The 21,705-nt window shown below is 42.4% G+C and overlaps 1 protein-coding gene across 2 annotated transcripts in view; it reads left to right on the forward strand.

The window, feature by feature from the left end:
* Positions 1–21,705, forward strand: part of hspa4l (heat shock protein 4 like) — a 77,809-nt gene extending 56,104 nt beyond the window's left edge. Inside the window, exons 12-20 of one of the 2 annotated variants that reach the window (XM_070871869.1) lie at positions 835–1,046; positions 1,801–1,845; positions 11,565–11,660; positions 11,742–11,879; positions 12,784–12,909; positions 14,176–14,283; positions 15,243–15,362; positions 15,936–16,097; positions 20,180–21,705. In XM_070871869.1, coding sequence (XP_070727970.1) covers positions 835–1,046; positions 1,801–1,845; positions 11,565–11,660; positions 11,742–11,879; positions 12,784–12,909; positions 14,176–14,283; positions 15,243–15,362; positions 15,936–16,097; positions 20,180–20,392 — 1,220 coding nt within the window. In that variant the 3' untranslated portion in view covers positions 20,393–21,705. The remainder of the gene's footprint in view (positions 1–834; positions 1,047–1,800; positions 1,846–11,564; positions 11,661–11,741; positions 11,880–12,783; positions 12,910–14,175; positions 14,284–15,242; positions 15,363–15,935; positions 16,098–20,179) is intronic. The other variant, XM_070871876.1, reaches the window with a different exon arrangement.

Here is a 21,705-nt window from a genome sequence, read left to right on the forward strand (position 1 = left end):
TTAAGGGAAAACCTTTCCCCCTTTTTATTCCACTAATTCTGTCATCTCTTGAAGTAATTTGACTTTTCTTTTTTTTTCTGTAATTTAACTTCTAACTGTGATATGTTTCCACAGCTGTTGGGCACCCTCCCGTAGCATGACCATTTTCCATGTGTAGTCCTAGACAGTGAATGCCAGCAGGCTGTTTGACCGCAAAAGCATTATAGTTGAATCCAAACCCCTCTTTGCCGGGGGTTACTGGGTAATGATCAGAATTGGGCAGCTTGGTTGCTTATTTTCCCTACCCTCCCTAACTTGGTACTGAGGCTAACCTCGGCTTCCAGCACTCTGGCTGAGATCAATTAATTCAACACAGACTAGAAATGGAAACTGGAACCTTCCTGGTTTGTAAGCCTCAGGTACTTATTGCCTCAACCAACTGACTGTTTGCATTACAAGCTGTAATCTGGATTCCTACTATTGATTTCAATATTATTTTGGTAGTCCTCTCCCTGTACATGAAGCTTGAATTTCTCTCAAAGAATGTGGTACTGATGATACTTGTGGCAGATAATTAACAAATAAAACAGATACAGATATTTAAGCGTTGTTACTAATGGATTTGTAGCAAAGCATTTTTGTGTAGATTTTAGAGCTGCTATTTTCATTTTATGTGGCTATTTTTGTGCTATGGACACTTGTAGCTTTTCCAAATTGTCAAATAATGTCCAAATACTGGCTGAAAACCATAATGCAAGTATTTTGAAGCATTACAGATGAAAAATGGTCTATTCTTTAAATAAGCGCTCTGGTGCTTCATTTAACCTTTACAATATAATTTTTGTTTTGAATCAGGTCGGTTTACTATTCAGAATGTGACTCCTCAAAACGATGGTGAAAGTTCCAAAGTCAAAGTCAAAGTTCGAGTCAATATCCATGGTATTTTCAATGTGTCCAGTGCATCGCTGATCGAGAAACAGAGACCAGAGGGTGGTCAGGTTGAAGATGTTCCAATGGAAACTGACCAATCATCTCGGGGCACAGCAAATGCAAAAATGGATGACCAGGTATAGTATACAAAATACTTTGCATGTGCTAAGTCCAAAGCTGTATCTTTTTTGGAAGTTTTAAATAAGCTTTTTAAATTCTGTCGCACACTTTTGCCATCGTTTTGGTGCTTTGTTCCTTGAAATCTACCAATTGAATAGAAACACACTTATGACCCTTGCAGTTTTTTTTTGTATTACACATTTAAAGTTAAAATGATCCGTATTAATGGGTTATTAGTCTCCTTTGAATCTAGTGTTTCTCTTTAGGATATGCTCCAGTTACTTGCCAAGGATTTGTATCAGCAGGGTATTCCCAATGGGGGAATCACAGCCGACTCGATCCTGTTCTGCTGTGTCATGACCTGATGTGCACGTGTAGATCTAGCAGTGATCGCAACCAATGGATAGCGATCGAAAGATAGAACCCTGGCTGTGTTTTTCCTCCTTTCCCGAATTCAGAAGCACCAAAGCCAGTTGTACCTCCATCCATGCTTAGCTAACACAGCACAGACCAGGAAATGGACCTAGTCTCTGGTTCTAAGCTAAGACATTGGAATAGCTGTTATATTGCAAATCAAATAGTAGCATCAGTTTGAACTAGTATTGAAGAACCAACCCTGTTTTAGTTAAAACAATTGATTGTCGCAACTTTTATACAAAAAACAAATGATTCGTTTCATGTTTAATTTTCCTGCTTTTCTTGTTTGAGTATTGTATTAACCTTTTTTAAAATTTCCATTAATTTTGTGTTTCCGTTCTTGCTGTTTGCCAGCCTTCCTCTTTTCTAATAGAAGATGACATCTTTAGTTCGGAGGAGGTTTGTGTTGATCATATAACATTGAGGCTTAATGCCGCCTTAGTTACTGTGATTGCCTAATCTGTACAATTTAAAATATTCTAAGCATTTTAACATCTCAGCACTGAAAAATTTCTGATTTAATGTGATAACCGCATTCCGCTACAACCATTGCTGCCTCTGGAGAATAACATTAACCCATATACTCCAGCAAATCTCCATTGGGTAACAGACATTCCTGTGCCATAAACTTAATCCATAGGACCCTGTTGTAATGTGCTACTTTGTTCACGTTTGTCTGTGGCTCTGTGTGTGTGTGTATGCTTGTATGACAGTTAATAGGAGGCTGTTCATTCCGAATTGGTTTAAGCATATAATGTACAGTGTACAGATTTTTCATTTTTGCATTGAGACATCAATAACCATTAACTGTCTCCTAATTATGGTTCTATCCATTAAAGCTAAAGGTGCACATTGGTGTATGTAATATTTCAAATCTATTCCAGACATCCAGAAAAACTAAAAACAGTTTAACTTATCAAATCTCTGAATTCTGGCTCTTTGTCTACCAATGGTATCAGCCTTGGCTCAGTGATCGTCCATAATTCATGTTGATGCTTCAGTGCTGTACTGTTGGAAAAGAAAGAGCCTTGCATTTATATAGCGCCTTTCACTACCACCAGATGTCCCAAAGCGCTTTATAGCCGATGAACTATTTTTTAATGTGTAGTCACTGTTGCAATACAGGAAACGCGGCAGCCAATTTTGCGCTCGGCATGCTCCCACAAACGGCAATGTGATAACTAGATAATCTTTTTTTGTGTTTATCTTTAGTGATGTGCATTGAAGGATAAATATTGGCAGTACCATCTCTTGGATGAGACATTAAACCGAGGCCTCGTCTGTCTCCTAAGGTGGACATGAAAGATTCCCTGGACAATATTTATCACTCAACCACCATAACTGAAACAGATTATAATTAATCTCATTGTTGTTTGTGGAACCTTGCAGTGTGCAAATTGGCTACTGCGTTTCATAGGAACTGAAGTAGGCCATTCAGCCCCTTGAGTCTGTTGAATTAGATTGTGGCTGATCTGTATATTAACTCCATTTGACCACTTTGGTTTCATATCCCTTAACAAAATTCCAATCAATCTCCGTTTTGAAATTTTCAATTGACATAGCCTCAACAGCTTTTGGGGGAAGAGTTCCAGATTTCCACTACCCTTTGTGTGAAGTGCTTCCTGACATCACCCCCGAACAGCCTAGCTCTAACTTTTTACGGTTATGCCCCCCCCTAATTCTGGACTCTCCCAACAGAAGAAATAGGGTTTTTTTCTCTCTGAAGGATTTGATAAAGTAACATTTTAAATATTAAATCAACCCTTAATCATCTTTACTTGCGGTAATAGAAGCCTAGTCTATGCAACCTGTTCCCGTAATTTAACCAAGTTTAGCCCTGGTGTCATTCTGGTGAAACTGTACTGCACCAACTCCATGGCCAATATATGTTTCCTCAGATGCGATGTCCAGACTGAACGCAGCACTCCAGATGCTGTCTAATCAGAGCTTTATACAATTGTAGCATAGCTTCCACCCTTTGTATTCCAGTCCCCTTGAGATAAAGGTCAATATTCCATTATCATGTTTAATTATTTTTTTGTACCTGTGCAGTAGTTTACATGGACCCAAATTCCTCCCTCCAGTTTTTTTCGGCGCACTTACCTGAGGTGTGCCGACTTTCTGCTCCTAAAACGGCGCCGAAAATGTAGCTCCGTATTCTCCCCACTCCGTGGATCGTCCTAGGCCTTGGCGTGGCAAAAACAGTGGGGGGTGGAGCTAAGGCCGTGCTGCTGAAACAGAGCCGGTGGGAGGGGGGGGGCGGTCTAGGGCCCAGCGTGAGTGCCGGCAGCATTGCACATGCACGTTGGAGCGTTCGTGCATGCGCAGTAGCTCCTCCCATGATTGTGATGATACCTGCAGCGTGGGACCCAAAGCATCCCGCCCCTATCCCAGGCCGAATGGCCTGCTGCACAGGCCGGCCGCTGCCTTCCTGCGCTAAGGGCTACAAGAAACAGGTTGGTGGGGGTGGGGGGCAGGGGGGTGGGGGGGAGAAAGAGTTTTGATCGGGGTGGGAAGGGAAGGAGATGAAAGAATCTTTAAAGATTTTCTTTGTATCTAAATATCTAGCTATCTTTACTAAAAATTCCCTATCTGCAGTATCTTGCAGCTCACCCACTACTGCATAGAATTCTAAAATATTACTAATTATCAGAGTCACACTATGCAATGCTGAACACCAAAATTTAAGTTTACATTTTGACATGCTTTTTTTGTTACGTCTAATGTTTTAAATTTCTAAACCTGGTCAGGGCAATTCTTTGGTGCTGCAGAAGTCAAAATCTAATGTGTTGTGATGCCGCACACGAATCCATTAGGCAAGAGCGTTGGTGCTCTTGATCTATTATTTAAAGAAAACCCCCTCCTTGCTTATGTGACCCCGATACTTCAGCCTTCATTACAAGATCATTTTTATTGTAAAAACCCCATACTCAGTTTAATCAGGTTGATAGCACCTACACCCTGTCTAGTCTCGCTGTTTGGGATTTTTTTTTTTAAACTAGCATTCCTATCATCATACTGTCCATATGGAGGCTACCTGCGCTGATATCTTAACTCTCCATGGGTTTTCTGTGCGGCCACAAGTGGCCACATATGCTGGCCTAAGTTAGTTTGGAGCAACTAGTAGCTGTCCAAACTGGCTTAAATGGCCAAAACCGGTGTAGGTGGCTGGTAACGCCCCCTTTTGGGGGAAAAAAATTAACTAAAAAATTCCTAACTCACTTACACTGGCACAAATTAACTATGCAGAATGGGGATTTTTAAGATACTCCAGAAAAATCAAGTTGCTCCCAAAAAAACAGAGCAACTCCTAGGGAAATTTGGGCCCCATGAACCCCTAAATCTCTGCTCCTCCACAAGTTCCCAGCTTCTCACCTATTTAGAAGATATTCTGATCTGATCTATTCATGGGTCCAAAATGGATTGCCTACTCCTGCTCCTATTTCTTATGTTGCACTTCCCCATGTAGAACTCTCATCTGCCACAGTTTTGCCACTCACTCAATCGATCAATGACCCTTTGCAAATTTCTGCTCCCATCTACATTACTTATTGTGCAACCTAACTTGGAGTTGTCAGCAAACTTGGATATATAGTTTATTCCTTCATCCAAGTCATTTTATAAATATAATGAAAAGTTGAGGCCCCAGTACAGGTCCCTGGGGGAAACCACTAGTCACATCATCATGCCAATTTGAGTACATACCTATTATCCCTACTCTGTCTCCTACCTCCTAACCAATTTCCTACCCATGTCAAAAGGTTGCCTCCAATTCCATATGCTTCCCTTTTTCCTAACAATCTCTTGTGTGGAACCTTTTTGAATGCCTCCAGGTATTTCCCTGCATTACAATAGTGACTCCACTTGAAACACTGGTATGTCCTGAGATTGTGAAAGGAGTTTTAGAAAAGCAAGTTCGTTGTTTGTCAGATGATGTAACTAATTCCTGCCTAGTTGATTCTGTAAGAATGTTACTGAAAAAGGTTAAAATGAAGGCCCAGTACTTCTGATGACAGGAGATGCCATTTTCCCTTTGCATTGATGTGTTGTGATTTCAAACTTGTGATTTCTCCAAATGGAGTTAAGTTAAGAACGTAAAAAAATAAGAGCAGGAGTGGGCCACCAGGCCCCTCGAGCCTGCTCCACCATTTAATAAGATCATGGCTGATCTGATCATGGACTCTGCTCCACTTCCCTGCACGATCCCATAACCCTTTATTCAATTATCGCTCAAAAATCTGTCTGTCTCTCCACCTTAAATATATTCAATGACCCAGCCTCCACAGCTCTTTGGGGCAGAGAATTCCATAGATATACAACCCTCTGAGAAAAAATTCCTCCTCATCTCTGTTTTAAATGGGCCGCCCTTATTCTGAGACTATGGGCCCAAGTTTCGGGTGGAGTTGCTCCTAGTTTTTTGGAGCAACTAGTTTAGTTTGGTGTATGTTAGAAATTGCAATTCTCGGATATTAGTTTGCTCCAGTTCTAGTGAGTTAGTTTAGGTTGGCTTTAGGTAAGGTACTGTTTTTCCAAAAGGGGGTGTGTCCAGCCACTCAGACCTGTTTTGCAAGTTTTGGCAGTGAAAACTTACTACAAACTAACTTAGGATGGAGTAAGTGTCCACTTTTGTAAGTTCTGAAAAACCTTACCTAGAGTTAAGTTTAGTGCAGGCACAGCCAGAGACGGCGGGTGGGAAGCATTAAACACAAAGGGACACATCAACATCACAACAGGGGGCGGGGGGGTAAGGGAAGTTAGAGGATTTTCCATAAACACCTTCACAACAACATTAAAGAAGCAAAGTACATTTAAAGCACTAAACAAAGCAGTACATTTAAAGCACCAAGCACTAAACGAAGCACAAAAAGTAATAAAGCAATTAATTAATAAAAAATAGAAGGAACCCTGCACCTAAAGCACCAAGACCAAAGTAATAAGTAATCAATCAATAAAAAATAGAAGTCCTACCTTTATGTGAAGGGAAGATGTCTCTGTCAGTGTCTCTCTCTCTGTATCTGACAGTGAGGGGTGCGGGGGGTGGGGGGGCGGTGTGTGTGTATATGGGGGGGGGTGGTGTGGGGGTGGGAGTGTGTGTGGGAGGGGTTAAGTATGTGTGGGGGGGAAGAGAGGCTGGAAGGAGGCACCCCTGCTCTCTTCTCCGGCCCTTCGATCATTGAGTGCCCCGCATCCCTTGCCACGCTCCCCCCCCCCCCCCCACCCCCCATCCCTTGCCACGCTCTCCTCCCCCCCCCCCCCCCCCATCCCTCGCCACGCTCCCCCCCCCCCATCCCTCGCCACGCTCTCCCCCCCCCCCATCCCTCGCCACGCTCTCCCCCCCCCCCCCCCCATCCCTTGCACGCTCCTCCCCCCCCCCCCCCCCAATCCCTTGCCACGCTCCTCCCCCCCCCCCCCCCCCCATCCCTTGCCACGCTCCTCCCCCCCCCCCCCCATCCCTTGCCACGCTCCTCCCCCCATCCCTTGCCACGCTCCTCCCCCCCCCCCCCATCCCTTGCCACGCTCCTCCCCCCCATCCCTTGCCACGCTCCTCCCCCCCCCCATCCCTTGCCACGCTCCTCCCCCCCCCTCCCCCCCCCCATCCCTTGCCACGCTCCTCCCCCCCATCCCTTGCCACGCTCCCCCCCCCATCCCTTGCCACGCTCCTCCCCCCCCCCCCCATCCCTTGCCACGCTCCTCCCCCCCCCCCCCCCCCCCATCCCTTGCCACGCTCCTCCCCCCCCCCTCCCCCCATCCCTTGCCACGCTCCTCCCCCCCATCCCTTGCCACGCTCCTCCCCCCCATCCCTTGCCACGCTCCTCCCCCCATCCCTTGCCACGCTCCTCCCCCCCATCCCTTGCCACGCTCCTCCCCCCCATCCCTTGCCACGCTCCTCCCCCCCCATCCCTTGCCACGCTCCCCCCCCCCCCCATCCCTTGCCACGCTCCTCCCCCCCATCCCTTGCCACGCTCCTCCCCCCCATCCCTTGCCACGCTCCCCCCCCCCCATCCCTTGCCACGCTCCCCCCCCCCCATCCCTTGCCACGCTCCTCCCCCCCCCCCCATCCCTTGCCACGCTCCTCCCCCCCCCCCCCATCCCTTGCCACGCTCCTCCCCCCCCCCCCCATCCCTTGCCACGCTCCTCCCCCCCCCCCCCATCCCTTGCCACGCTCCTCCCCCCCCCCCCCATCCCTTGCCACGCTCCTCCCCCCCCCATCCCTTGCCACGCTCCTCCCCCCCCCCCATCCCTTGCCACGCTCCTCCCCCCCATCCCTTGCCACGCTCCTCCTCCCCCCCCCCCATCCCTTGCCACGCTCCTCCCCCCCATCCCTTGCCACGCTCCTCCCCCCCCCCCCCCCATCCCTTGCCACGCTCCTCCCCCCCCCATCCCTTGCCACGCTCCTCCCCCCATCCCTTGCCACGCTCCCCCCCCCCCCCCATCCCTTGCCACGCTTCCCCCCCCCATCCCTTGCCACGCTCCTCCCCCCATCCCTTGCCACGCTCCCCCCTCCAGGAGACCACGCTGCGCCACGCCACTCCATGCCATGGTCCAGGAGGACCGGAGAATTGCTGCAGAATATTCTGGTGCACCTTCGAGCCCAGGCAGGTCACGTAAGTCTTGGAGGTGCGCCGTTTTCACCCGATGCCGAAACTTGGGGTCCCAAGTCCCCTAGATTTAGTTTCCCCTACAAGTGGAAATATCCTCTCTGCATCCACTTTGTCGTGCCTCCTCATTATCTTATAAGTTTTAATAAGATCACCTCTCATTCTTCTGAACTCCAATGTGTATAGGCTCAACTTACCCTCATAAGTCAACCCCCTCATCTCCGGAATCAACCTAGTGAACATTCTCTGAACAGCCTCCAATGCAAACATATCCTTAAATACGGAGACCAAAACTGTACACAGTACTCTAGGTGTGGCTTCACCAATACCCTGTACAGTTGTAGCAGGACTTCTCTGCTTTTCTACTCTATCCCCCTTGTAATAAGGGCTATCATTCCATTTGCCTTCCTGATTACTTGCTGTACCTGCATACTAACTTTTTGTGTTTTGTGCACAAAGACCCCCAGGTCCCTCTAGTGCAGCACTTTGCAATTTTTCTCCATTTAAATTATAATTTGCTTTTCTATTTTTTTTCTGCCAGTTGGTAAAAAGAAGCTTGGTACTCCATCTCTGAGGCAGAGAAAGAATTTCTGGGATTGATCAAATAATTATTTAGCTCTCTAAGCATTCCATCTAATATAGAACAGCATGATGGAATTGGAAGCCATGGCATCTTGACTTAAGGCAGACAATTTGGAGGGAGGGAGTACATCGGGAAATTATAAAGATTGACTAATTTTGATTAGCCAATGGTTTCACACAAAATAACCGAGTGGTATCAGATGGGTACTGTTTCCTGCTCCCAACAGTTATTGTAAGTCAAACTCCTGTACAGTTTTGATGAGCGGTGCACTGTTAGAAAATAGCACCCAGTGTTGGCATCTCCCACTTGCTCAGATGTCTTGTCAGCCAAATAGAAGTTAAAACAATCGTCCTTCTCTAGGTTGAAATAATGGGGAGTTTGTAGCTGTTAACACTGCCAATACCATAAACTAGTTTAATCATTGAGGCTGGGGAAGCTACCATGCTTATTCAGCCCTGCCCCATCTCTGGGGAGGTACCAGCGGATTGGAAAGCAGCTAATGTAATGCCTCTGTTTTTTTAAAAAAAAATGGGGGCAGACAAAAGGCAGGTAACTATAGGCCTGTTAGTTTAACATCTGTAGTGGGGAAAATGCTTGAAACTATCATTAAGGAAGAAATAGCGGGACATCTGAACAGGAATAGTGCAATCAAGCAGACGCAGCATAGATTCATGAAGGGGAAATCATGTTTAACTAATTTACTGGAATTCTTTGAGGATATAACAAGCATGGTAGGATAGAGGTGTACCGATGGATGTGGTGTATTTAGATTTTCAAAAGGCATTCGATAAGGTGCCACACAAAAGATTACTGCAGAAGATAAAGGTACGCAGAGTCAGAGGAAATCTATTAGCATGGATAGAGAATTGGCTGGCTAACAGAAAGCAGAGAGTCGGGATAAATGGATCCTTTTTGGGTTGGAAATCGGTGGTTAGTGGTGTGCCACAGGGATCGGTGCTGGGACCACAACTGTTTACAATATACATAGATGACCTGGAAGAGGGGACAGAGTGAAGTGTAACAAAATTTGCAGATGACACAAAGATTAGTGGGAAAGCGGGTTGTGTAGAGGACACAGAGAGGCTGCAAAGAGATTTAGATAGCTTAAGCGATTGGGCTAAGGTTTGGCAGATGGAATACAATGTCGGAAAGTGTGAGGTCATCCACCTTTTGGGGGGGGGGGAAAACAAAAAAAGGAATACTATTTGAATGGGGAGAAATTACAACATGCTGCGGTGCAGAGGGACCCGGGGGTCCTTGTGCATGAATCCCAAAAAGTTAGTTTGCAGGTGCAGCAGGTAATCAGGAAGGCGAATGGAATATTGGCCTTCATTGCGAGAGGGATGGAGTACAAAAGCAGGGAGGTCCTTCTGCAACTGTACAGGGTATTGGTGAGGCCGCACCTGGAGTACTGCATGCAGTTTTGGTCACCTTACTTAAGGAAGGATATACTAGCTTTGGAGTGGGTACAGAGACGATTCACTAGGCTGATTCCGGAGATGAGGGGGTTACCTTATGATGATAGATTGAGTAGACTGGGTCTTTACTTATTGGAGTTCAGAAGGATGAGGGGTGATCTTATAGAAACATTTAAAATCATGAAAGGGATAGACAAGATAGAGGCAGAGAGGTTGTTTCCACTGGTCGGGGAGACTAGAACTAGGGGGCACAGCCTCAAAATACGGGGGAGCCAATTTAAAACCGAGTTGAGAAGGAATTTCTTCTCCCAGAGGGTTGTGAATCTGGAATTCTCTGCCCAAGGAAGCAGTTGAGGCTAGCTCATTGAATGTATTCAAGTCACAGATAGATTTTTAACCAATAAGGGAATTAAGGGTTACGGGGAGCAGGCGGGTAAGTGGAGCTGAGTCCACGACCAGATCAGCCATGATCTTGTTGAATGGCGGAGCAGGCTCGAGGGGCTAGATGGCCTACTCCTGTTCCTAATTCTTATGTTCATCTGTGTTTGACTTGTTTGTCAATATCTTTGTATCCATGATGCAACCATGTCACAACAACATTGATCTTTACATTCACAGCTTTTTTTTCTGGTTTATACGGGCTTTTAAAACCAGTTCTTAAATAAGGAAAATACAACATTATGAAAGTTGCTTCTATTTGCCCAATGGCTGATGGAAATTTGAAAAAGACAAAATAAAATTAAAGTTGGAAATAGTTTTGAAAAGATCGGGTAGAAAACAATATAAGTTCGAAAGTAAAAAGACATGAAGTATTTCTACAATAATAAAGCTACTCCTCACATATTTGTGTACTCTGATTACAATAGCAGCATTTGTTTCAGTGTTGCGTACATGAGCTAAAATTTGCAAAGTAAGGGTGATGAGCAGATTAACTCAATTTAAATTATCTATATTTATTTCACATTCAATCTTTGCTAACCAAGGACTTTATCCCATCAGACTTTGAACAGAGATGAAAGGACAGTATTTTAATCCACTGATCTACTTAACCCACTTGTAATTTTGCTTCCCATTTTAACCTGAAAAACTAAAAATATATATAATACAGCAAATAAACCAGTTTAGGAAACAAAAAGGCACTTGTGGGATCATTTAGTTGGTGTAATTCAAATTACAATTTCTGAGGGTGATCACAGTGAGTGCTTTATATTTTTTTTGCACTGAAGGTTTATCCAAAAGATTTTTAAAATATATTCATTGAGGTTAATATTTTTGGTACTATAGTTCATGTGTTGGATGAAAATATTGACATCTCATTTTGGTTCAAATTAGATTTATTTGAGCTAGCGTCCAGTAGTGAAAAGTTGGCCCCTTCAATGGCAGGACCTTTTTACCAATGCCCCTCAACCATTGTAGCATTGGTACAGAGGACAATTTGTGTGTACATATATGTGTAGATGTACTTTTGTATTATTTGCTTTATTTTTATTAAATTGATATATATTTTACATTTTTAAGGGTAAGATGCAAGTTGATCAGGAGGAGCAGCAAAAAGACCAAGCTGAAGAACAGAATGAAGTTTCTCGAACACCAAGCGCTGAATCTGAAGAAAAAGTTGGTAAAACCATACATATTTCACAAGAAAACAACTTGCAGTTTCTGTGATTTGTATTTCATAATTTTAATTCTCTACAGAATGATCCAACTACAGAAAGTAAACAAGACAACAGCACAAAACTCAAAATAAAGGTGAAGAGTGTGGATTTGCTGATCCAAAGTGATCTGCCCCGTCAGCTTGTTCAGGACCTTCTCAACAACTATGTTGAAAATGAGGTAAGTGTTTCACCATCATTAAGAAGAAATGATTATCCAGAATCCTGCATTAACTGCTTTACTGCTTAATACCTGATGCATGTGGGTTATATGAAGATGGTCTAGTACTTTTTTTAAAATACATTCTTGGGATGTGGATAAGGCTATTATTTATCCTACATCCCTAGTTGCCCTGGAAAGGTGGTGGGGTACCGCCGCCTTGATGCAACAGAGTGGCTTGTTGGGCCAGTTAAGAGTCAACCACATTGATGTGGAACTGGAGTCAGATGTAGGTCAGCCCGGGTAAGAGCGGCAGTTTTCCTTCCCTAAAGGACATCAGTGAACCAGTTGGGTTTTTATGACAATCCGACAGCTTCACAGTCACACTCCAGCTCAGTATCCCCTGACACACACATGCACAGTTTACCCACAAAACAATCAGAACCTTCATTAATGGGATTGATGTGCATTGCATATATTTCCTTCCCACTTTTAAAGGGGTAATGTATTAATCTAGAAATGCTGAAAACTAAATAGAAGTAAACTTTAATTTGGGGATTTGTAATTGGGTGCTCATAACTAATTCTTGAATGATTTCACATACAATGAATTCCTGAGCTCAGAAATCCTAACAAAGGTGCCAAGTAGAGGGGAAAAATGACCTCTGGGTAATGTGCTTTAGAAGCTCTCTCAACCACACACCAACTGATGACCTGCAAATTGCTACCAGGTCTATCAACCAGGGAATGGAATGTGAAGAAAACCAGTCCAACATTGTTTTCTTTCACTAGAAATCTTTGTAGATACAGAATTCCACTAAAATGACTTGCTTGCCGTTTAAGGGAACACTTTTTTTTGTACAGAAAATATGTTTTTAAACCAGTACCAAAATGCATGAATCCTAATGTTGTGTTACATTTCTCAGGGGAAGATGATTATGCAGGACAAGCTAGAAAAAGAAAGAAATGATGCCAAAAATGCAGTTGAAGAATATGTGTACGAGATCAGAGACAAGCTGTCTGGAATTTATAAAAAATTCATCAGTGAGGCAGTAAGTAGACTATTCCATAAGCTAGTCAGTAAGATGATGTGCAGCATTAAGATACGGATATAGTGCACCAGTGTTTATTACCAGAGTCATCCTTGTTTACAAATCACTCCATGGCCTTGCCCCTCCCTATCACTAATCTTATTCAGCGTCACGACCCCACAAAATGTCTCCGCTCCTCAAATTCTGCCCTCTTGAACATCCCTCATTACAACTGCTCAACCATCGGTGGCCGTGCCTTCAGCTGTTTGGGCCCCAAGCTCTGGAACTCCCTCCCTAAACCTATCCGCCTCTACCTCTCTTTCCTCCTTTTAAGACGCTCCTTAAAACCTACCTCTTTAACCAAGCTTTGTTATCTGCCTTAATTTCTTTTGTGGCTCGGTCAAATTTATCTGCTTTGTCTTGTAATACTGCTGTGAAGCGCTTGGGACGTTTTACTACGTTAATGGTGCTATATAAATAAAATTTGTTGTTGATGAATATATCCTATTTTTTTAGACCTTGCATATATTTATACAACCCTTTTGTCCTGTCTTTGAATAATATCAAAGCACTTTGCATACTGTGTTGTGCAGAATATAAGTTTATATAACTTTTGAGCAAGTTATGGCCAATGCCACCAGTGTTTTTTATATCAAATCCAGCAGATGTTCAGAATGCATGAACCTGATAGTTATGTAAATTGTTTCAATGAAAGGAAGAATTTGCATTTATATAGCATTTTTCACAACTCAATGTCCCAATGCACTTTACAGCAAAATACTTTTGAAATGTAGTCACCTATTGTAATGTAGGACATGTGGCAGGCAGTTAGTGCATGGTCCCACAAGCAACGAAATAATAAATGACCAGTTCATCGGTTTTTGATGCTGGTTGAGGGATAAATGTTGGCCAGTTTACTGGGAGAACATTAATGATGCAAAATGTTAATTTGTGGTTTCACTCCAGTGCCATAGGGTGGAGCAGTGCAAGTACAGATTAGAATACAGTTGTGTGGTGTGTATTTAGATTTTGTTTACACTGAGCATGCTCTTCGAGGATTTCAAACACAAACGTTTATTTGCATGTAATGACATCTCTAGGGAATGTAAAATGTAAAATAAATTCTAAACTTTTCCCCATCAGGCCATAGTCTTATTTCATGTAACATTTTTGTTGAAATAGTAAACAAGTAGGCACTATGTCTAAAGAGCCAGCAGAATACATTTTCCTGAACAACATGCACATAGGGAAAAATAACATGAAGCTCAATGCATCTTTGCCTTTCAGGACAAAAAAAAGTTCACACTGTTGTTGGAGGAAACAGAAAACTGGCTGTATGAAGATGGCGAGGACCAGCCTAAACAAATATATCTTGATAAACTGAATGACCTAAAGGTACAGCTACTGACCCTCCATACAAAGTACTGTTTGTAAGGTGCTTACAATTACTCTTGATTGAATAAACTATAACTCAAACTTGTCTAATCTTGTGGATTAATAATTATATAGAGATCAGTCTAAAGTGTAATTGCTGTATAGTATGTTCATGTTTATCCACTGCCAATGGTAATCAATTTTCAACCCAGGGAGGATTCCTTTCTTGATATTTGTTCCCCACTTCCCTGCACAAATGGCTTAGACTGGCAGCTGAGCAGATCTGTGGTTGCTCCTGATGTACAGCATTAGTATTGCCTGTGAAGTTTTAAAATGGAAAAATTCACATTGGTGCAGTACAAGACTTTAAGGTTGGAAGTAAGATGCATTTTTGGCCAGACCAAAGGAAGCTTTACTTTGCTATGCCTCTGGCCACACTTTTCATGGTGACGCTTCTCACTAGGTTCTAAAAAACATTATTTTGCTCTGCAGTGATATTTGTAGCCTTAAATCAAAAATTAATTCAAAATAATTTATTACTCCTTTTAATGTGTGAACATCTATTGTATTTGGTGACATCTTCACACTTCTGTTGAAAAGAAAGTGTGTTGGTTTCAGGTTACACTTATTTCAAAGTCAGACCTATCTAATGGTGATTTATATAGTGTTCCACACACGAGAGAATGATTGTTCAGAGGGAGATGTGGACACTTAGTAGGAGGTATGGAAATTTGTGGTTGTGAAGAGGCTGAAGGCACAGTGGAAGAGATGAGAGTGGTCTGTGGAAAGAAAGGTAGCAATGGTTTGCTTGAAGATTTCCTAAATAAAGTAGGATGGTGCAAGGCCATGTAGGTGTCAAAAAAGGGGGCAACAATCTTTAAGTTGATCTCATTGGGGCAGCTGAGCCAGTGGAGCTGGATGAGGAAGGAGTGATGAGTGTGCCCACATCAAAAAATAAAAGCTGGATTCCTTTTCCATAGAATCTTGGTCAACCAGTTCAGGACCGATACAAGGAGCATGAGGAGAGACCAAAAGCATTTGATGAGTTGGGCAAAAAGATCCAGCTTTTCATGAAGACTGTAGAAGCATATAAAAATAAGGTATGGACCATATTTACTAAAAATGATATTTTGACTAATTAACTTTTTTTTTAGAAAAAGAAACACTTCGTCTTGCAGGATTTTCTCACCAAATGAATAAATATTTAGAAGTTCAAGGTTTCTTGGCTGACTTGGGGAAAGTCTTTCTTTAAAGGAGATGAAGTTTTCTTAAGTCTGATGGACTGAAAGTGAGTTTATAGAATCCATTTACTGCCACTAAAAACAACTTCTGCATCAGGATTCCTTAATATTGTTTTATGGATAAAATTTCACCCCAAGTATTGCTTATGGTTTAGAGCAAATACACAAATGGGAAATTTGTACAATAATTAGTATTCCCACGCAGTTGTGTACAACATTCTAGTGATAATTCAGTTGCTTTTGTGCTTAACATTTGAATTGTCCATAATTTGATTTAAGCAGTGTAAATAATACATCAAATTGCAATGTAGTACAGGGGGTACTCCGAATAAATTGAATTATCAGATATTTTGAATTGAGTGTAAACTGTAATTCCAACATCCTGAAATTATCTGTTTCCTTTTGAGCCATAAAGATGTATTTATTTGTTAGGATGAAAACTACGAGCATATTGATGCAGGAGAGATGGCAAAAGTTGAAAAAATTGTCAGCAGTGCCATGGATTGGATGAACAGTAGAATGATTACACAAGACAAGCAGATGCTATTCCAGGACCCAATTGTGGATGCAGCTGAGATAAGGAACAAAGTTAAGGTAAGCAGAAAGAAATAATCAAAATTTGACCCTCTTGATCAAAATTTGTCTTGAATCTACATAGAATCTGAGTATTAGCAAGTTTGACTTTCCAAAGAACCATGTGTGTCTTGTAGTTTGTCATCAAAGGGAATGATGTGTGCTTGAAAGTGATAAATAAGGTTGGTGAGCTGCAAACACAAATTGACACATTGGCTTATGATATAGTGGCAATAATGGAAACCTAGCTCAAACACTGGGAGGATTGGGAACTTGATAATTGCTGGCTACAAAGTATTCAGGAAAGATGAGGAATGGAAACCAAAATGGGGGTGGCAGTATTGATCAAAAACATGGTTACAGAACTAGAAAGTGATGTACTTGAGTATTCAAAGACAGAATCTATTTGGTTAGAATTTAGGAAAAATTGCAGAGCTATTCTTCTGGTTTTATACTATAGACTACAAAATAGTGAGAAAGAGATAGAGGAACACATTTCAGAAAGATGCAAGAACCACAAGTGTAGGAATGGGACACTTAAATTACCCTAATACAGGGCCCAAATTTCCCCAGGAGGAGTTCCCTTTTTTTTGGAGCAACTTGATTTTTCTGGAGTATCTTTTTAGTTGCAATTCTGGCCATTTAATTTGTGCCAGTGTAAGTGAGTCAGTTAGGTTTTTTTTTCAAAAGGGGGCGTTATCAGTCACTTGAGTCTGTTTTGGCCAGCTAAAAGTTACTCCAAGCTAACTTAGGCCAGCGTAAGTGGGCACTCTTGTATGTTCAGAAAAACCTTGCGGTGACTTCAGAAATCAGCGCAGGCAGCCAGAGATTGGGGGGTGGGGGGGGGGAGAAAGGGACCTTGCAAAGCACTAAACAACTTCACAACAACATTAAAGAAGCATAAATACATTTAAAGCACCAAGCACTAAACACAGCACAAAAAGTAATAAGCAATTAATTAACAAATAAAAAATAGAAGGAACCCTGCACCTAAAGCACCAAGACCAAAGTAATCAATCAATCAGTAAATAACACAAAAAATAGAAGTCCTACCTTGGGGAACGCAGCGGGCTGCCGATGAGGGAGCCCATTTGGCCAGGGCTAGGGATGGTGTGTTTTGGGCCCCTCCCACACAGCCTGCAGTGCACACTCCACAGATTCGGCCTTCCAGGAGCTTACCGCACATGTGCGCAGACTCTAGCGCCACCACCGAGGAGAGGCTGGGGAGTGGCCAGAATCGGGAGGAAGATTTTCGTCGCACTTGGAGGCGGACAAAAGAGGCGCACCTCGGGTGCGGGTGCTAGAAAAAGGGGTTGGGGAAACTTGAGCCCATAGATGGGACAGTGTCAAGGGAAAAGAGGGAGAGAACTCCTGAAATGTGTATAGGAGAACTTAAGCAGTATGTATCCAGTCCAAGCAGTATATATTCAGCCCACCAAGGAAGGAAGCAGTGCTGTATTTGGTTCTGGGGAATTAAGTTAAGCATTTGGGAGTGATCACAATTTAATTAGGTTTAGAGTAGTTATGGAAAAACACAAGGAACAATCAAAATCATGTTTAACTAAGTTACTGGAATTCTTTGAGGATATAATGAGCATGATGGATAGAGGTGTACCGATGGATGTGGTGTATTTAGATTTCCAAAAGGCATTCGATAAGGTGCCACACAAAAGGTTACTGCAGAAGATAGAGGTACGCGGAGTCAGAGGAAATGTATTAGCATGGATAGAGAATTGGCTGGCGAACAGAAAGCAGAGAGTCGGGATAAATGGGTCCGTTCCTATCGAGTGGAGGGTAGCCAATGTAACCCCACTTTTTAAAAAAGGAGGGAGAGAGAAAACAGGGAATTATAGACCGGTCAGCCTGACATCGGTAGTGGGTAAAATGATGGAATCAATTATTAAGGATGTCATAGTGCATTTGGAAAGAGGTGACATGATGGGTCCAAGTCAGCATGGATTTGTGAAAGGGAAATCATGCTTGACAAATCTTCTGGAATTTTTTGAGGATGTTTCCAGTAGAGTGGACAAGGGAGAACCAGTTGATGTGGTATATTTGGACTTTCAGAAGGCTTTCGACAAGGTCCCACACAAGAGATTAACGTGCAAAGTTAAAGCACATGGGATTGGGGGTAGTGTGCTGACATGGATTGAGAACTGGTTGTCAGACAGGAAGCAGAGTAGGAGTAAATGGGGACTTTTCAGAATGGCAGGCAGTGACTAGTGGGGTACCGCAAGGTTCTGTGCTGGGGCCCCAGCTGTTTACACTGTACATTAATGATTTAGACGAGGGGATTAAATGTAGTATCTCCAAATTTGCAGATGACACTAAGTTGGGTGGCAGTGTGAGCTGCGAGGAGGATGCTATGAGGCTGCAGAGCGACTTGGATAGGTTAGGTGAGTGGGCAAATGCATGGCAGATGAAGTATAATGTGGATAAATGTGAGGTTATTCACTTTGGTGGTAAAAACAGAGACAGACTATTTGAATGGTGACAGATTAGGAAAAGGGGAGGTGCAACGAGACCTGGGTGTCATGGTACATCAGTCATTGAAGGTTGGCATGCAGGTACAGCAGGCGGTTAAGAAAGCAAATGGCATGTTGGCCTTCATAGCGAGGGGATTTGAGTACAGGGGCAGGGAGGTGTGGCTACAGTTGTACAGGGCCTTGGTGAGGCCACACCTGGAGTATTGTGTACAGTTTTGGTCTCCTAACCTGAGGAAGGACATTCTTGCTATTGAGGGAGTGCAGCGAAGGTTCACCAGACTGATTCCTGGGATGGCGGGACTGACCTATCAAGAAAGACTGGATCAACTGGGCTTGTATTCACTGGAGTTCAGAAGAATGAGAGGGGACCTCATAGAAGCGTTTAAAATTCTGATGGGTTTAGACAGGTTAGATGCAGGAAGAATGTTCCCAATGTTGGGGAAATCCAGAACCAGGGGTCACAGTCTAAGGATAAGGGGTAAGCCATTTAGGACCGAGATGAGGAGAAACTTCTTCACCCAGAGAGTGGTGAACCTGTGGAATTCTCTACCACAGAATGTTGTTGAGGCCAATTCACTAAATATATTCAAAAAGGAGTTAGATGTTGTCCTTACTACTAGGGGGATCAAGGGGTATGACGAGAAAGCAGGAATGGGGTCCTGAAGTTGCATGTTCAGCCATGAACTCATTGAATGGCGGTGCAGGCTCGAAGGGCCGACTCCTGCACCTATTTTCTATGTTTCTAAACACAAAAATACTCAAATGGAGGAAGGCTAATTTCAAAAAGTTGAAATAGGATCTGTAATATGAGCCTGACATTTATCATATGCCTCTTTTATTGGTTTCATTTTAATTTCTACATCTTTAGCCATTCAGGGAGCTTTAGCTTTGGGGAATGACATTTAACAGAAAACTGGAAGTGATGCATTTTGTTAGGAAGAATGAGAAAAGGCAATATAAACTAACTGGTACAATTTTAAACAGACTGGAAAGACCTTGGGTTGTACATATGACGTGGCTGGACAAGTTGAGAAGGCTGATAGTGTATGGGATCCTTGGATTTATAAACAAAGGCATAGAGTACAAAAGCAAGGACATTATGCTAAACCTTTATAAAACACTAGGCCCCAGCTGGAATATTGTGGCCAACACACTTTAGGAAGCATCAAGACATTTGGAGAGGGTGCAGAGGAGAATTTTCTAGAATGGTACCAGGAATGTGGGGCTTCAGTTATGTGGTGAGAGTTTTTTTTTACATGAGATATGATCTGAAATACACAAAGGATCCTGGAAGCCGATTCAGTGATAACTTTCAAAAGGGAGTTGGATAAATAATTGAAAGGGGAAAATTTGCAGGGTAATGGAGCGTGACTAATTGGATAACTTGTTCAAAGAGCTGGCACAGGCACAATGGGCTGAGTGGCCTCCTGTGCTGTATCATTCTGAGATTAGTTTGAGCCCTGATTTACAAAATATCTGCTAAAAAGACTTTGAAATCCATGAATTGTGTTTTTTTTAAATGAGTGCTTTGAGGAGCTAGCTATTGTAACTTTTCTAGTAACTGGATTTGAGGTAGTTTTAATTGTGTTTAAATTCCCAATTTACTCACTCATCCAGGAACTGGAAACCACTTGTGACCCTATCATTAACCAATCAAAGCCCAAAGTGGAGCCACTTCCAGAAAAGGAGGAGAAAGCCAATGGACCATTTAATGGGGAAAATGGGTCTGATCCAAAGTCTGAATCTAATGCTGCAGCTGGTGACAATACCAAACCAACCAAACAGCAAAAGCCAGCTGAAAACCAGGGCACAGAAATGGAAGTGGATTAAATACTTCTATGTTTTTTTTTAAAAAAGTCCTTTTGTGTCCATCGCCTCTGAGACTACAGTTTTTGTTGTATGTCTAGCTTACATGACACATATTCAGTTATTCTCAAAAGTACCTAGTTCAGTGTCATTAGTATTAAAATGGCAGAAGCAAGAATCCTACAAAATTGATTTAAATGTAGCGGTATTGTTGGCTGCAGTTCTACATTCTATAATCTTTCTGGGGAGGGTGTTTTTGTATCCAGTTTAGTCACTAGCTCTTCTGCAACCCTCCACTTCATGCCTTAAATTATTTCCTGTTTGAATTGGCTGTCTTCACATAGGTTATATGCACAGTATTAAAAAAAAAATATAGCCAAGAAAATTGTAATGTTTGAACATAACTGCTTTTTATATTCTAAAAACACCAATGGAGTGTGTAATTGAGTCTATAATCCCTGAAATGTTTAATTTTAGAACCCCCATCCAACATGCAAGTATATGTGCAACCAAATATCCTTTTTGGACTGCTGTTGAATTATATCCTCCAGTCAACATACATATGTATAAGTTGGTGTGTTTCTGAAGAGCTACTGGGACAACCATAATCCTCACCCCTGAAAACTATAAAATATTGAGCTGTAATAAAGAAAGATATGTAGCTGAGTCATATCCAGCTGTGCTTAGCAATACTATTGTGTAAAATGGGCAGAAAATCACATTGCAGGTTATTAGGAGCATTTTAAATGGTGATTACTATGAAGCCTATCCTTCTGTCAAACAAATGGTTATAAAATGATAAAAACAGAATTGTATTGAGATCAAAAATGTTCTTTCAAATGATGCAATTGTAAAATGTTAACTGTCTGCCGAGACAATGCAAAATAAAAATAACTGCTTGTTCTCAGGACATCGGTTAATGCTTATAAATTATCTTTTGTACATTATATTTTGCTCCTTGAAATTTACTGGTAGGTGTTCATTTCATAAACAGACTGAAAACATTGACATGATCTGTTATTCAGCTTGATACTATTGGTAAATTGATTGTGCTTTGAAGTTTGTGTGATACTTTAGCACTTCTGGAATGTAATTGTTCTGTTCAAATATTTACCCATGAATGTAAATCCTAGGTGAGGGGCATTCTATGTGGTAACCATTATGATTGGTTTTGCTAATCCTGTGTATGTGGCTGGCTGCATAATTAGATAATGTCAATGGACAGTGTCCAAGGCTGTAACCACAGCACTCCAACTGAATTCCTCAGATTCTACAATTCAGCTCAGCAGGTATGAAAATAAAATGCCTATAGAGTATTAAACATTTAGAAAGATGTA

This window comes from Pristiophorus japonicus, chromosome 2 (genome assembly GCF_044704955.1).
Source record: "Pristiophorus japonicus isolate sPriJap1 chromosome 2, sPriJap1.hap1, whole genome shotgun sequence".
NCBI lineage: Eukaryota > Metazoa > Chordata > Chondrichthyes > Pristiophoridae > Pristiophorus > Pristiophorus japonicus.